The 13702-nt window shown below is 38.4% G+C and overlaps 2 protein-coding genes across 3 annotated transcripts; both read right to left on the bottom strand.

The window, feature by feature from the left end:
- Nucleotides 1-14: 14 nt before the first annotated feature.
- On the bottom strand, nucleotides 15-2320 carry thap4 (THAP domain containing 4). 2 transcript variants are annotated; one of them, XM_057858061.1, is made up of 5 exons: nucleotides 2183-2320; nucleotides 1411-1564; nucleotides 1222-1331; nucleotides 1044-1147; nucleotides 15-962 (listed from the first exon to the last, which is right to left on the bottom strand). In XM_057858061.1, the coding sequence occupies exons 1-5, from the start codon at nucleotides 2205-2207 to the stop codon at nucleotides 846-848; spliced, it is 510 nt and encodes a 169-aa protein (XP_057714044.1). In that variant the 5' UTR covers nucleotides 2208-2320; the 3' UTR covers nucleotides 15-845. The 2 variants fall into 2 exon arrangements, with proteins under 2 accessions (XP_057714044.1, XP_057714045.1); XM_057858062.1 differs by having other exon boundaries at nucleotides 1411-1559; nucleotides 2183-2299.
- Nucleotides 2321-3857: 1537 nt separating this feature from the next.
- agxtb (alanine--glyoxylate and serine--pyruvate aminotransferase b) lies at nucleotides 3858-13453 on the bottom strand. Its single transcript, XM_057858058.1, has 11 exons — nucleotides 13108-13453; nucleotides 11602-11794; nucleotides 11457-11521; nucleotides 9911-10011; nucleotides 9772-9842; nucleotides 9599-9683; nucleotides 9417-9515; nucleotides 9224-9293; nucleotides 4804-4897; nucleotides 4591-4721; nucleotides 3858-4162 (listed from the first exon to the last, which is right to left on the bottom strand). Exons 1-11 carry the CDS (start codon nucleotides 13369-13371, stop codon nucleotides 4055-4057), a joined length of 1281 nt encoding a protein of 426 aa, XP_057714041.1. The 5' UTR covers nucleotides 13372-13453; the 3' UTR covers nucleotides 3858-4054.
- Between the last annotated feature and the right edge of the window lie 249 nt (nucleotides 13454-13702).

Here is a 13702-nt window from a genome sequence, read left to right as displayed (position 1 = left end):
CCCCCCCCCCCCCCCCCCCCCAGGAAGAGAGAACTGCAAAATGAAGCCTCCCTGCTTCCGTCAAATGTAAGCTTTTTGTGTCATGTTGCAAATTCAGGGCCAAAGAGGACTTTACACATTAACATTTTCACTGTGTTTTTCTTTATTTTTTAATGTGTACATAGATTATTTATGATTTTATTTTTGGAACGATTAAAGCCATTGCAGTATAAAGGAAAACCAGGTGCAAAAGAATCACTTTAGAGTGATTGCGTGACATGCTTCGTGGGTTTTTTGCTCTTTCGAAATGTTAATATTTGTGTGAGAATGCATTTTCTTCTGCAATAAAGGACAAAATCTTGCAAATACATTGTCAAGAGGAAAAAATGTAAATGATCAAAAGAAAATGTGACTGTTTTATCAAGTTTCTCAAAATCTTGAGAGCATATGTACAAATTACTGTTTGGGCAACTTAAAATCCTGGAGTGATCTGTGAAGACACAATATATTGCATTCTGTGACGATAAATGCACGGAATGGAAGAAGAAGACCAACGAACGTTTTTTTCTTTTTTTTTTTTTCTTGGATCTTTCTGTTCTCTTCTAATCAGCAGTTTATCTCATATTGTTCTGACAAAAACTGAGAAACTTTTTGTGGAAAAGTAACATCAAGCAAAAGAGTAAATGAAGTAGTATTCATACGCAAAAGACTGTACATTCAATAGTGCAACTGAAGTTGTGTACTGCCACAAAAAACCTCTATAGACCCCAAATGATGAGATATTGCTTCAATTATGATGTAACAAACCATGTGGGCTAAAAATAAACCACTAACAGGTTTCTGGGTGAATCTTGACCTTTTTAACTTCAAGATGACCGGACGTAAACTATGCGCAAGTGCTCTGTGAGCGGCTGGCTGTCTGTTGCCATGGAAACCCTCTGCTCCAGTCTCCCGTCTGTATGGAGCTGAAACGTTCGTGAAATCTACAAGGGGAAAAAAAAAAAAATCTCGATTCTGTTGGCTGTGTCAACACCACAAATGATGAAAATGCACAGGTGCAGCACCTCCTTAACGTGAGGCTCCTTAGCAAAGGAGATTCTGGCGATGGTGTGACTACGCAGGTTAAGCTGCTGGCCACTGAGCTCACCCTCTTCGATCTCCACCAGACCTTCCCCGGATCGCAGACAAAATTGTTGCCAATCTCAGTTGAAGTTGATTGTCAAACAAAATAAAGTGGCACACCTGTATTCTGGGCCGAAATAAAAGCCACTTTGTTGGTCCCCGGCTGCATTCGCATGAAACCGCACTCTCTGTGCAGAGGCTTTTTGGAGTCCAAGTGGAAGGCGTTGAACCTAGAAACGACCAAACAGAAGAACAGGGTCACTGGCGGGCCATTCTCCTTCCTAAATCTGTAAGAGTGGGAAAACGGACGAGAAGTTGACGACAGGCTGCCCGACGTGACTGAACTGAAGTGTCTCAGAGTAGCGGAAAGGTTGGATGGTGGGAAAGCAGCCATTCCCGGGTTCTTCTGACCGCCAGGTACCCAGAAGCCACTCAAGGGGTGCAATGATGGGGTTCATCTGCACTAGTTTAAAATCAATGCAGCAAACATTTCACAACAGGTTAGACAATGGGAATGAATTATTACATGTAGATGTTATTAAATTTTCCTTATTCCTCTTTTATTAAATAAGTTGGCGCACATAATGTCAGGTAATAAGACAAATACAATAAGTAAAAAATAGAATACAAAGACATAAAACATTTAAACATTTAAGATATAGGTGCAGTATTCTATTTTTAATCAACAAAATTTCTCAATTTATGAATACGAATAAGACGAACGCTAAAGCAAACGAATGCAATGTTCCTGTTCTCCAGCAGGTGACGCCGCCAAGTCGTGTGACTACTGCTTCGGAGAAAAGAAGAAGTCATGTGACAGGCAGGTTACACTGAGCAACTGACCTCAAAGAAGAGGTGACGGCTACATTGGTGCCAATTTTAATGTCTAAAAAACAAATTTCGTCCTGAAAGACGAACCCGAATACGTTTATAATTTGCTACCGAATCACTCAAGTGGGTGAGAGTAACTTGAATTGCGTCATGAGGACCGCCGCCACTTGAAATGCTTGCTTGTATGAAATGGCGCAAACGCGGACAGAGGCCTTAACTGATAGACATTGAATTGTGTAAGACGTCCTACCTGATTCATGCACAGGACAAGCCATTTTCTGTATAAATCGGACTCAGTTTAGCGTGAAAGATTCCCAACAGCAATTTTAAGAGCGACTGAGCTCTGACGTCACACAGCTAATGTCTAATGGCATTCTGGGAAATGTAGTTCAAACGTAGTAGACTCATGTTACGATATTTTTTCAACATATTTCCAAGTATTTATGTTTTTTTGCCATACAGAACTTTTTGAAGACTTTATATTGTCATGTTCTCCTGAAATTTACTGTTGGATCTTAAAAATACCACGGCTTTGTAGCAATTATAGAACAATACAGAACTAATCATGCAACATACTGTAAGTAACTGCATAAACCAATGGCAGATGCAACATTAAAATACATAAATATATATTAAGCCTGGGTGAACAACAACAAAAATTACGTTCACAATTTGACACACAATTTCTGAAAGCATGCAGCCAGGGTTGCCAACTGTCTCTTGAAAATTGGAATTGTCCCGTATTCAGAAACAATAGTAGGCGTCCTCTATTGAGCTTTCAAGGGACACGCTGTCCCATATGATCATGAAACTCAAAAGTAGTGTCTTATTTGAAAAACGAACGAATACTGATATGGTGCTTTACAGTGGTGGATGAAGAACCCTTTTTTTTTTTTTTCCTTTTGTGTGTGTGTGTGTGTGTGTACAGATACAGGTGCAAAAAAATGCATAAGTAAAAGTACATGTATATAAGAAAAAAAAATACTAACGTAAAGGTACAAAAGTACCTGCTTTAAAATTTACAAGTAAAGAGTAAATGTATTTTCTCCCGATGCAAAAATGTACGTATGTCTATATGATAATATACACCGTATGTATCCACACACATACATATACACAGAAATTTGAGTCAATATTCAAAGAATGAACCAGAAAATTAATTAACTGCTCAGTTTTATTTGAAACTGCAGAATGGAAAAAACAAGCAATAAAATTGAGTGAACTATAAAGCGAAGTTTAACAAGCTCAAAAACTCCAAAACTTAGTTTAATGGCGGATTTCAAGCAACTATCAGGTGCTTACCGCCACCTACTGTACAAGAGTGTGGTGGTTTGTATTGGTCACTATCTTCTTCACCTGCCTAATCTTGCTTGTACTGGAATTGCTGCCTCTAGTGTTCAGTTGCGGTATAGTTGCACAGGGTTTACCAATTGCGCCGGGGGCATGAAAACGAAACAATCAATTCACCATGAGAAAAAAAGAAAACGAACAAAAGTAACATGTAATGCAGGCGACAATTTCAAAAGTAGTCGGGTAAAAAGTACAAATACCTGCTTTAAAATGTAGTGAAGTAAAAGTAAAATGTACCACTTACATATTTGTACTCAAGTACAGATACACAAAAATGTACTTAAGTACAATAACAAAGTACTTTTATTTTGTTACATTCCACCACTGGTGCTTTACAAGAAAATGCAGGGAAAGTCATTCGCCTGCCTCTCCTGCTTTTTGACCAATAAGCTGACGCAACAATGAGAATACGAAATCCCACTCATCTCATTGGTTGAGGTACTGTCGCTTGCCATTATGATAACGGAAGACAACGTAAGAGTGCAGGAGATAAGAGGTTTAAGGGAAGCTTGAGTAAAAAGTATGATGAAACTGATGACCATTTGTTTGAGTTAAGTACACAGTCAGACCGTGAATTCATAAAACAATCCACATTTATTGACAGCTACCAGTGCATTTCACATAGACCATGTGGTGTCTATTCCGCTTTCATTTCAAAATGTCTTCTCAACACAAAAAGTCAATGTTTTTGCGAGCCCTTTGCAATCAAATGAACAGATTACACATTATCGATCCATGTTTTTCCTTTCGTCCGTGGTCATCGTGCTCCTTTTTAAGCCTTGCTCTTTTTACAGTTTTTCAGCGCGTCTGCCAAAGCACTCAGTGCCATGTCGGCATTAGTCGTCTCACAGTTGTAGCCCATGAGGCCGATTCGCATCACCTGACGGAAACAAACAAGATCAGTACTATTAATGATGTTGGAACATTAAAGTGTTTCTTATATACAAAAGTTCCATGAGTGATTACTCACTGCTTGTTAGTAAAGTTTGTAATAATTCGTATATAATCATACTGTGTGCAAATAAGGATATAATACATGGAGCAATAATTTTAATTACTTTTTTGAGAAGCCAATGTAAACACGAAAAGCAGCATTAATATTTAACTACTCTAGAAACAACATTTTATTTAGAAAAGAAGGATTCGCCGATTGCCATGCTTCTTGCTAAAATGGGAACGGGGGCACTTCAGGGGCCATTGACATTAGAGGTGGGGCCAGTGCTCCTGTGTCCCCAACCCTAAAACTTCCACTGTCTGCTGGTTTTGTTCAGGTACCAAATTCACAACATGCCATCAGGAGTTACTCACCATGCCTATGGATGGGCCCAGGCCCCCGGTCATCTCCATCTGGTGATTCTTCATGATATACACCAGTAACTCCCTCCAGTCGTAGCCCTCAGGGATGGCGATGGTGGTAACGGACGGAAGCCGCAAATCCTGCATGGCATTTCATAAAATCCACATTAAGTGTAAAACTCTACTACTTTGTCATCTCAATAACTCGTTTTCTCTGACTCCCCTTGTCTGAAATGAAGAGTTTGAGACCTAAGTCTTCAAGTCCTTTATATAGGTAGGCTGCAACCTCTTTGTGTTTCCTCCAGGACTCCTCCAGACCCTAGAGTGCGAGAAAGAACAATCAATATATTTATTCATTTTAGCATTTTACAAAATGTTGATACCCATATAACTGGAAGGTCAACAAAATTCATGACAGGATGCCAGTCAACCTTAATTTAGTTACTATTTCAAATGAATTTCCATTTCTTGTGGTCAAAATTTATCCGCCTGGTTTAAAGAAACACTTGGTAATTTTTCAGTTTTGGCCGATTTTAGCGACGCCGGTGGACAAAAGCGGTAGTGTTTTGCCTTAAGGAAGACTGCGTTTCCCATGAGGACCAGCGCACACCCACAAATTGTCGTAAAATAATCAATCAATAAAAATAAGTATTTGGTCAATACCAAAAGTTCATCTCAATACTTTGTTATGTACCCTTTGTTAGCAAAAACGGAGGCCAAACGTTTTCTGTAACTCTTCACAAGCTTTTCACACATTGTTGCTAGTATTTTGGCCCATTCGTCCATGCAGATCTCCTCTAGAGCAGTGATGTTTTGGGGCTGTCGTTGGGCAACACGGGCTTTCAACTCCCTCTACAGATTTTCTATGGGGTTGAGATCTGGAGACTGGCTAGGCCACTCCAGGACCTTGAAATGCTTCTTACGAAGCCAATCCTTCGTTGCCCTGGCTGTGTGTTTGGGATCATTGTCATGCTGAAAGACCCAGCCTCGTCTCATCTTCAATGCCCTTGCTGATGGAAGAAGATTTTCACTTAAAATCTCTCGATACATGGCCCCATTCATTCTTTCGTTTACACAGACCAGTCGTCCTGGTCCCTTTGCAGAAAAACAGCCCCAAAGCATGATGTTTCCACCCCCATGCTTCACAGTGGGTATGGTGTTCTTCGGATGCAATTTGGTATTCTTTCTCCTCCAAACACGAGAACCTGTGTTTCTACCAAAAAGTTCTATTTTGGTTTCATCTGACCATAACACATTCTCCCAGTCCTCTTCTGGATCATCCAAATGCTCTCTAGCAAACCGCAGACGGGCCTGGACGTGTACTTTCTTCAGCAGGGGGACACGTCTGGCAGTGCAGGATTTGAGTCCCTGGCGGCGCATTGTGTTACTGATAGTAACCTTTGTTACTGTGGTCCCAGCTCTCTGTAGGTCATTCACTAGGTCCCCCCGTGTGGTTGTGGGATTTTTGCTCACCGTTCTTGTTATGATTTTGACACCACTGGGTGAGATCTTGCATGGAGCCCCAGATCGAGGGATATTATCAGTGGTCTTGTATGTCTTCCATTTTCTAATAATTGCTCCAACAGTTAATTTCTTTACACCAAGCGTTTTACCTATTGCAGATTCAGTCTTCCCAGCCTGGTGCGGGTCTACAATTTTGTCTCTGGTGTCCTTCGACAGCTCTGTGGTCTTGGCCATAGTGGAGTTTGGAGTGTGACTGACTGAGGGTGTGGATGGTGTCTTTTATACCGATAATGAGTTAAAACAGGTGCCATTAATACAGGTAACAAGTGGAGCCTCATTAGACCTCATTAGAAGAAGTTAGACCTCTTTGACAGCCAGAAATCTTGCTTGCTTGTAGGTGGCCAAATACTTATTTTCCACTCTAATTTGGAAATAAATTCTTTAAAAATCAAGCAATGTGATTTTCTGTTTTTTTATTCCCACGTTCTGTCTCTCATGGTTGAGGTTTACCCATGTTGACAATTACAGGCCTCTATAATCTTTTCAAGTAGGAGAACATGCACAATTGGTGGTTGACTAAATACTTATTTGCCCCACTGTATATGGACTATTGTTACAGTTATACTATACAATAACCCATTACATAACCACAATAAGTCAAAGAAATACAATAAATAAATGAAGCATTATTGGTCCAAAGAGCATAACTGCCCTCTGGTGGAGCGATAGTTCCTGGTTTGAATAGTGAAGCGTTCCTTCATAATTACTATTTTGAAATTAAAAGGTGGTCAGTCGGTGCCAAATAAAAACTGGGAGAGAGGTTAAAATCTGCACTTTCGAGTCATAATGAGGGCAGCGCTCTATATCAAATACTTCATTTTTTACGGTGCTTTAAAGACACCACATTATTGAACAGGCTGCCGTGAAGATAGAATGACAAGCATGTGTCTGATTGTTATAATGGAGTCATGTGAATTTTGTTGCGACGTTTCATTGGTGAAATCGGTAGAGCTACCCCGGTAATACATCAGGCATGTCTCTACTATTAGCATCGCTAGCAAAAAAAACAAACAAACAAACAAAAAAAAACAATCTAATAATAAAAAAAAAATAGGAAAAATATAACAACTCTTTTGTAGCCCAAACTAGGGGAGTAAGAGTAGCGTTTTTCTTCACAAATCTACTCAAGTAAAAGTAAAAAGTATAGCTTAGTAAAACTAATCTTAGAACTACTTTTTTCTCAAATAGTTACTCAACTAAATATAACGGAGTTCATGTAACGCGTTACTACACACCTCTGGTGAAGGATGAATAGTAAGTGAGTGCCAGCGAGTGACAGAAGCACTTTTTTACCCTCCTCAGACAAAAGGTTTTCTCTCTTTTGTTGCTCTGCCACCTTTGCAGAATTCGCGCGAAAGTGAGGTTTCATTACACTAATTGTCAGTCGACAGATTATCACAGATGTTATGAAAATATTTAATAAAGGTTGAAAGGGGGACGGGTATCGATAAGCATTTGCTTTTTCCCGTTTTCCTTTGTCTGCCATCGTGATGATGACAATGACAATAAATTCATTCATTCATTCAAAAGCTACCTAGTGTTGCTTTAATTGGGTATCTAATTAGAGATTAAAACTAGGGTTGTTCCGATCATGTTTTTTTGCTCCCGATCCGATCCCGATCGTTTTAGTTTGCGTATCTGCCGATCCTGATATTGCCCGATCCGATTGCTTTTTTTTTGCTCCCGATTTAATTCCAATCATTCCCGATAATTTTTCCCGATCACATACATTTTGGCAATGCATTAAGAAAAAAATGAATAAAACTCGGACGAATATATACATTCAACATACAGTACATAAGTACTGTATTTGTTTGTTATGACAATAAATCCTCAAGATGGCATTTACATTATTAACATTCTTTAATCCGTGGAGAGGGATCCACGGATAGAAAGACTTGTAATTCTTAAAGGATGAATGTGACTTTGTTTATTGTGACTAAATATTGCCATCTAGTGTATTTGTTGAGCTTTCAGTAAATGATACCGTAGCCATTTAACTGTTCTGCCCAAATGCATGATGGGAAGTGCAATGGCACCAATTGATACATCTTCTCTGCGTTGGGAAATAACATAGGGTGTTAAGAAAAAGATCAACTACTACCGTTCTTCCCCACATTGCTTCCCACGATATTTCTAATTGTTGAGAGAGGGATTGTAAGGCTTTAGCCATTTAAAAATTGGCTCCAAAGACTGCCAAAATTCACTCTACTCATTTAACACTGCCTTTTAGCTCTATCTAGAGGTAAAACAACGCCATTATAGATTTAACGCGACAATGCGTGAATGGGTCGTGCAGCGCATGCGTTAATTGCGTTAAATATTTTAACGTGATTAATTTTAAAAAATTAATTAACGCCTTTAACGCGATAAATTTGATAGCCCTACTTTAAGCCAAAACTAAAGACTCTGGATTAGTGTACGACATTTTGTCTGTAACGTTAAATGTAATTAGAAAACGATTTAATTAGAAAATATATATATTTATATATATATATATATATATTAAAAAAAGGCATGTCCGATATTTTTTTGCTGATTCCTATACTTTGAAAATGACGTGATCGGACCCGATCGATCGGCATCTTTAATTAAAGCTCAATTTAAAATTCAATATTGATACAGTCATGATTTCAAATCTATAGTTCGTAGTCAGGTTTAGTTTTTAATACTGGTGATCACTTTTAAAATTTGAATTATAAGACTGGCTTGGTGTTTGTGGGATAGAGTTGGGTTTCTCATTTGTGTTAATGTCAAGTTTTGTGTTAAAACAAAGATTTAGGAATCCATTTAGTATTTAAAAAGAAGTTATAGGCTAAAAAAAACATATTTCGAGCCAGATTTGGGGGTTGCAATGATTTTCATCTATAATTACAATGATGGTTTATGACTTTGTACTGTTCTTTTGACATAACCCAAATTTGCCAGGTTTAGGGTTTCAAACTGAGTTTGGGTTTCAAGACAATCAATGTATCATTACCAAATACTTCAATATTTGGGCATGAAACAATTTTGGGTTATGTGTTATACGAGGAAATTTGGCTGCAAAACTGCGATTTTGGGGGTACGTATTATACATGAGCGTACTGTATATCACACGTCAATTACAAAAATATTTTACCCTTTCAGCCAGAATGGCCAAACTCTCTCTCAAGGCGAAGAAACCCGATACTGGTCCAGTATGGTGGTACCTTTAAAAAAAACATAGTAATGCCTTTATGTTTCATTTGAAAATGTATTTCAGTTCAGCTAGTGGATCTGCATTTGCCTGTTAAATCAATGAATAGACTGGTATGACTCTGTGGTGGTCTTACATTCTGGCTGGTTTGCCGTCACAGCCCCAGTAGTTGGACAAGTGTGTCATGTCGAAGAGGTACGAGACTGGTTTCGTTTTCCTGTTAAACATCTTGTGGCTGTGCAGCATTGAAAACAGACAAAAATTTATTCATATAATAAATAATGTACAGTATATTTGGCATATGTTTTTTTTTTTTACCATGCTCTGTCATTAAAAGAGATGGGAGCCGTGCCAGGTGGTGCGTTCAACGCCTTCTGAGAACCCGTGTACAGGATGTCAATGTCTGCCAACATAACAAGGAGAGAGATTTTTATGAAAAACAAGAACGCATTTTGGCACTGTTTCTCTTCTTTTGTTAATATTTATCTTACTTTGCTGATCCATAAAAATGGGTGCAGCCCCCAGTGATGCAACAGTATCCACCAGGAAGAGACAGCCATGTCTAAAACGATAACACGGATAAAGTAAGAAGCAGAGTTGCTGAATGTACAGCTGCACTTGTAGGCGCACTTTCTGCAGATGTCTCCGATGCCGTCGATTGGGTGACACAGCCCGGCAGATGACTCTCCATGTGTGAGAAAGAACAGAACCGGCTTGTGTTTCTCCACCGCCTGCAAACATGCGTTGCATCTCGTTCAATAATTTTATTTATTTATTTTTTTGTACAATATAGTGGTTGAGATATGAGCGACTCCACTTTCAATTTTTTTCTCTCAGGTCATTTTTTGTGAGCAAAAATTAAAGATAAGAGCTCTATTTAAGCTTGAAATATTGAGCATTTTTTTCCCAAAAAAGGGATTTAAGATGTTTATTTCTTAAGGTTACTGTCACACTTAAAGAGAAGTATATGGTAATACAACGACTTAAAATGTGTTTAGTCGATCCATACACTGGAAGGAGCAGCACAATGTGCATTGAATTAAAGACTATAATGTGGCAAAAGCTGTTTATCTTTTGTTTTTTTTTGTTTTTATTTCCTGCTTAACAGATTCTGTGGCAGAGATCGATTTATGTCTTTTAGAATCTGAAAGTTCACGTCCAAAAATATTTTTTTCTGTCTTGAATGCTGTTTTAAGGTGAGGGGTGCGGTAATGTCTGATGCTGCCGTACTGCGAGTTTCACATTTGAAGCCAAGTTAGTGGGACAAAGTCACCAGTAAATGGCAGCAATGCACTATTTCTGTAATTCACATTTTTTTATATTTGCTCAGGCTCGCTGTTGGGTAAATTTAGGCCTTTTATGTAAAACCAGGCAATGGTTCCGTTTAGTATTCTAGTATTCGTGGAGTATGTGTTGTAGTCGTTAGCAGCCACCTCCTAGTGTGTGCTCTTTTCTCTGCTTTTTTTCATAACATCTATCTACTGCATACGCAGAGATTAAAGGGGGCCCGGGGGGGGGCATACTCCCCAGTGGCCAAAAAGTGTAATTGCACTTATTTGACTTTCCTACGTCTCAGTTTAAAATTAAGACTCTGCCGGTAAAATGTTGTCTATAAAATTTGTAAAGCAATAAAACAAACAACAAAAATTTGTGAAATCAACAAAAAACATTTATAATGGGTCAAAATTATTTTTCGAACAGATCATGTGACTAGCACCTTAGACGGTCATTTGCTTTGCTGAGCCAAAACCACCTGAGAACAGAAGACGCAAGATGGATATACATAATTTTTTCAAACCTAAGCTTTCAAAAGTGACAATAACTACTGAGCAAGAACCAAGGATTGAAGATGTGGACCATGAAACGCTGGAGAGCACCGCGAAAATGGTGAGGAGAGTTTTCAATTTGCCCCACTAAAGACGTTAATTGTACAACAAAGCCACTACCGGGCCGTACCACATTCTTCTCCACTAGGTACTAGGTAAGATAACAACGCACGCGCTCAAACCCCCCCCCCACACACAGTTTTGATGCTGTGAGCATTTATCGTGTAAGTTAATATTATTGCTGACACTGCCTTTTGGGGTCATCAACATGTTTTGCTCCCCCTGCCACATAAGTTAAACCTATGATCTACTGTATGTGAATTTTCCCCCATCGCATGGATTTTTCATACCTTTTCAATCTCTTGATTGCTGAAGTAATTCCCAGGTGTTTTCACAAGTTTATGTACATTAGCACCTATGAAGTAAAAACGCAAATGAGTGCGTAAGCCAAACACTGAGCATCACATCCATATTTGTCTGCATCAAAACACGTACCCATTCTCTCTGCAATTTCAGCAACACGTTCCCCCCAGATTCCATTGATGGCTACCAGGACACTCTCCCCAGGCTCCACCGTGTTGAAGACCGCGCACTCCATCGCAGCGTGGCCCGAGCCACTCATGGATATTGTCATGTTGTTCTCTGTCTGAAAGGCGTACTGGATCCCCTTCTTGATATCGTTCATAATCTAAGACAAAAACATAAACATGTGAAATGAACACATGCACACTCGAACATTAATGCAAAACATTGAACATTTTCTTTGATTTTAAACAAATTTTCATTTCATTTCAGTTTTTACTGTTTTTTTTCTTATCTTTTTTTTTTTTTTTTTGTTTTTTTACTCACAATTACATTAAGTAGTTCAGTAGTCATTGAGCATGCTTACCAAGGCAGTAAGCCACTATTGTTTTTATTTTTTGCTTTTTTTTTGGTAAAGTGTCAATTTCACCAGCAACAACAGAGGGGAAAAACATATTTAAGACTTTCTCAGAAATTTTGATTAAATACGATAATTTAATTTCACAAAATATTATTAATCTCAAATGTTTTATTTATTTATTTATTTATTTATTTATTTATTTATTTATTTATTTTTACAATTTTAAACTGCAAGTCTAAATTAGAAACAGTATAATGACATGAAAAAGTTCTTTGATATTCAGCAATCATTTTCCTGGGCCAATTAGACATTGGGCACTTTTTCATGCAAAAATAGAACACCCACACAAAATCAATAGACAACGTATTCTAACTACTTGCCTATATTTATTTTTATTAGTCAAGTCACATTTTTGTTGTTGTTGTCCTATTGACTTTCATTTAACAATTTATAATTAAATATCCTAGAATCAAGCCATAGTCCAACATTGTTAAACTAAAAAAAAAAACAGAACAATATATATACATTTATTTTTTTGCACCCTATTAAAACTAATGTTCCTTTGTATTTTATTTTTAAGTACAGAACAATGCATTTTCATTGCATGTTTAAGTAATGTTTCTTTAAAATTTATAACACAACATTTAATGGTTCATTGCAATGCATTGTAATTGAATTATTCGATCCAATACAGTACTTTTTTGCTCTTTAATGCACTATACAATTTGCAATTATGTGAACGTTTTCAAATTACACAATGTTAAAGTTGTACATTTTTAAAGTAGGGAAAGTTTGTTCGACACAGTTCTGTTGCATTCAGCATTTAGGTCAGCATTTTTGTGCTTTAATGTAGTAGAATTCAATTTAATTTAATTTTCTTCACAATTTTCCTCCAATATATAAGCAAAGTTAATGTTCAAAATGTGCATAATATTGAAGTGGCTTAAAATTAATTCTGGGAATGAAACATATTACAGGTTTTTGATGAAAACTTGCCTCTTGTACTGTTGTTTACTGTACTGTTAGAGCATGAGAGTTTAGTATATATAGGCAAATTTAAATGCAAAAAGAACCTGCTCTTTCTAAACTAAAAAAGTACCAAACAACAAGTGACTTACCTCATACATTTCTGGGTGCAGGTGACCAATTATTGGCTTGGCCCCGACAGCGAGCACGCGCGGGGGGACGTTGGAGGGTCCGGGTCCGAACAGGTAGCGCAGAGGCGCCTCCAGGGGCCGCAGCATGCATGCTGGTGGGGGGATGGTGACGGACGACGCGGCGCGGCGGTCCAGACACTGCGCGGGGGGGCCTTCGAGGGCCACGGCGGCCGCCTGCCGGGCCAGGAGCCCACTCCTCCGGCTGAACAAAGTCCGCTGCATCATGACTAGCTGTCTTGTGCGCCGCCTTCGAACACCAGGCTGAGACTGAAGCTGAGCACTGACAACCGTGTGCGTTTTGACCGAAGGTATGAAAGAAAACAGGTCTTTGACCTATTGGGCACGGGGCAGTGTGCGTCATTGGATCTAAGACCGGTATTACATCGGTATTTATTGCACCTCAGAGTGTAAACATATTAAATCACCATTAGTTAACCTTATTTTGTGAAAAAAATCACTTGTATTTTCTTACAAACATACAAAACATGACAAAAACCAACATCTTATACTCTAATTTATGTGAAATTATGTATAGGCCTACTGTAAAATTCATTTT

This window comes from Corythoichthys intestinalis, chromosome 14 (genome assembly GCF_030265065.1).
Source record: "Corythoichthys intestinalis isolate RoL2023-P3 chromosome 14, ASM3026506v1, whole genome shotgun sequence".
NCBI lineage: Eukaryota > Metazoa > Chordata > Actinopteri > Syngnathiformes > Syngnathidae > Corythoichthys > Corythoichthys intestinalis.
Note: the sequence above shows the minus strand (reverse complement) of the source record. Positions and strands in the feature narration are given on the sequence as shown.

Excerpts from the sequence above, each read along its gene's own strand:
- thap4 (XM_057858061.1), bottom strand. The coding sequence starts at position 2,207 with ATGGCTTGTCCTGTGCATGAATCAG. Across the intron at positions 1,332-1,410 it reads CAGCCTGTCGTCAACTTCTC|GTTCAACGCCTTCCACTTGG; the intron begins GTCCGTTTTCCC and ends GGTCGTTTCTAG. Across the intron at positions 963-1,043 it reads AGGAGCCTCACGTTAAGGAG|ATTTCACGAACGTTTCAGCT; the intron begins GTGCTGCACCTG and ends TTCCCCTTGTAG.
- agxtb (XM_057858058.1), bottom strand. The coding sequence starts at position 13,371 with ATGATGCAGCGGACTTTGTTCAGCCGGAGGAGTGGGCTCCTGGCCCGG. Across the intron at positions 11,522-11,601 it reads TGAAATTGCAGAGAGAATGG|GTGCTAATGTACATAAACTT; the intron begins GTACGTGTTTTG and ends TTTACTTCATAG. Across the intron at positions 9,516-9,598 it reads TCTTTTAATGACAGAGCATG|CCACAAGATGTTTAACAGGA; the intron begins GTAAAAAAAAAA and ends AATGCTGCACAG.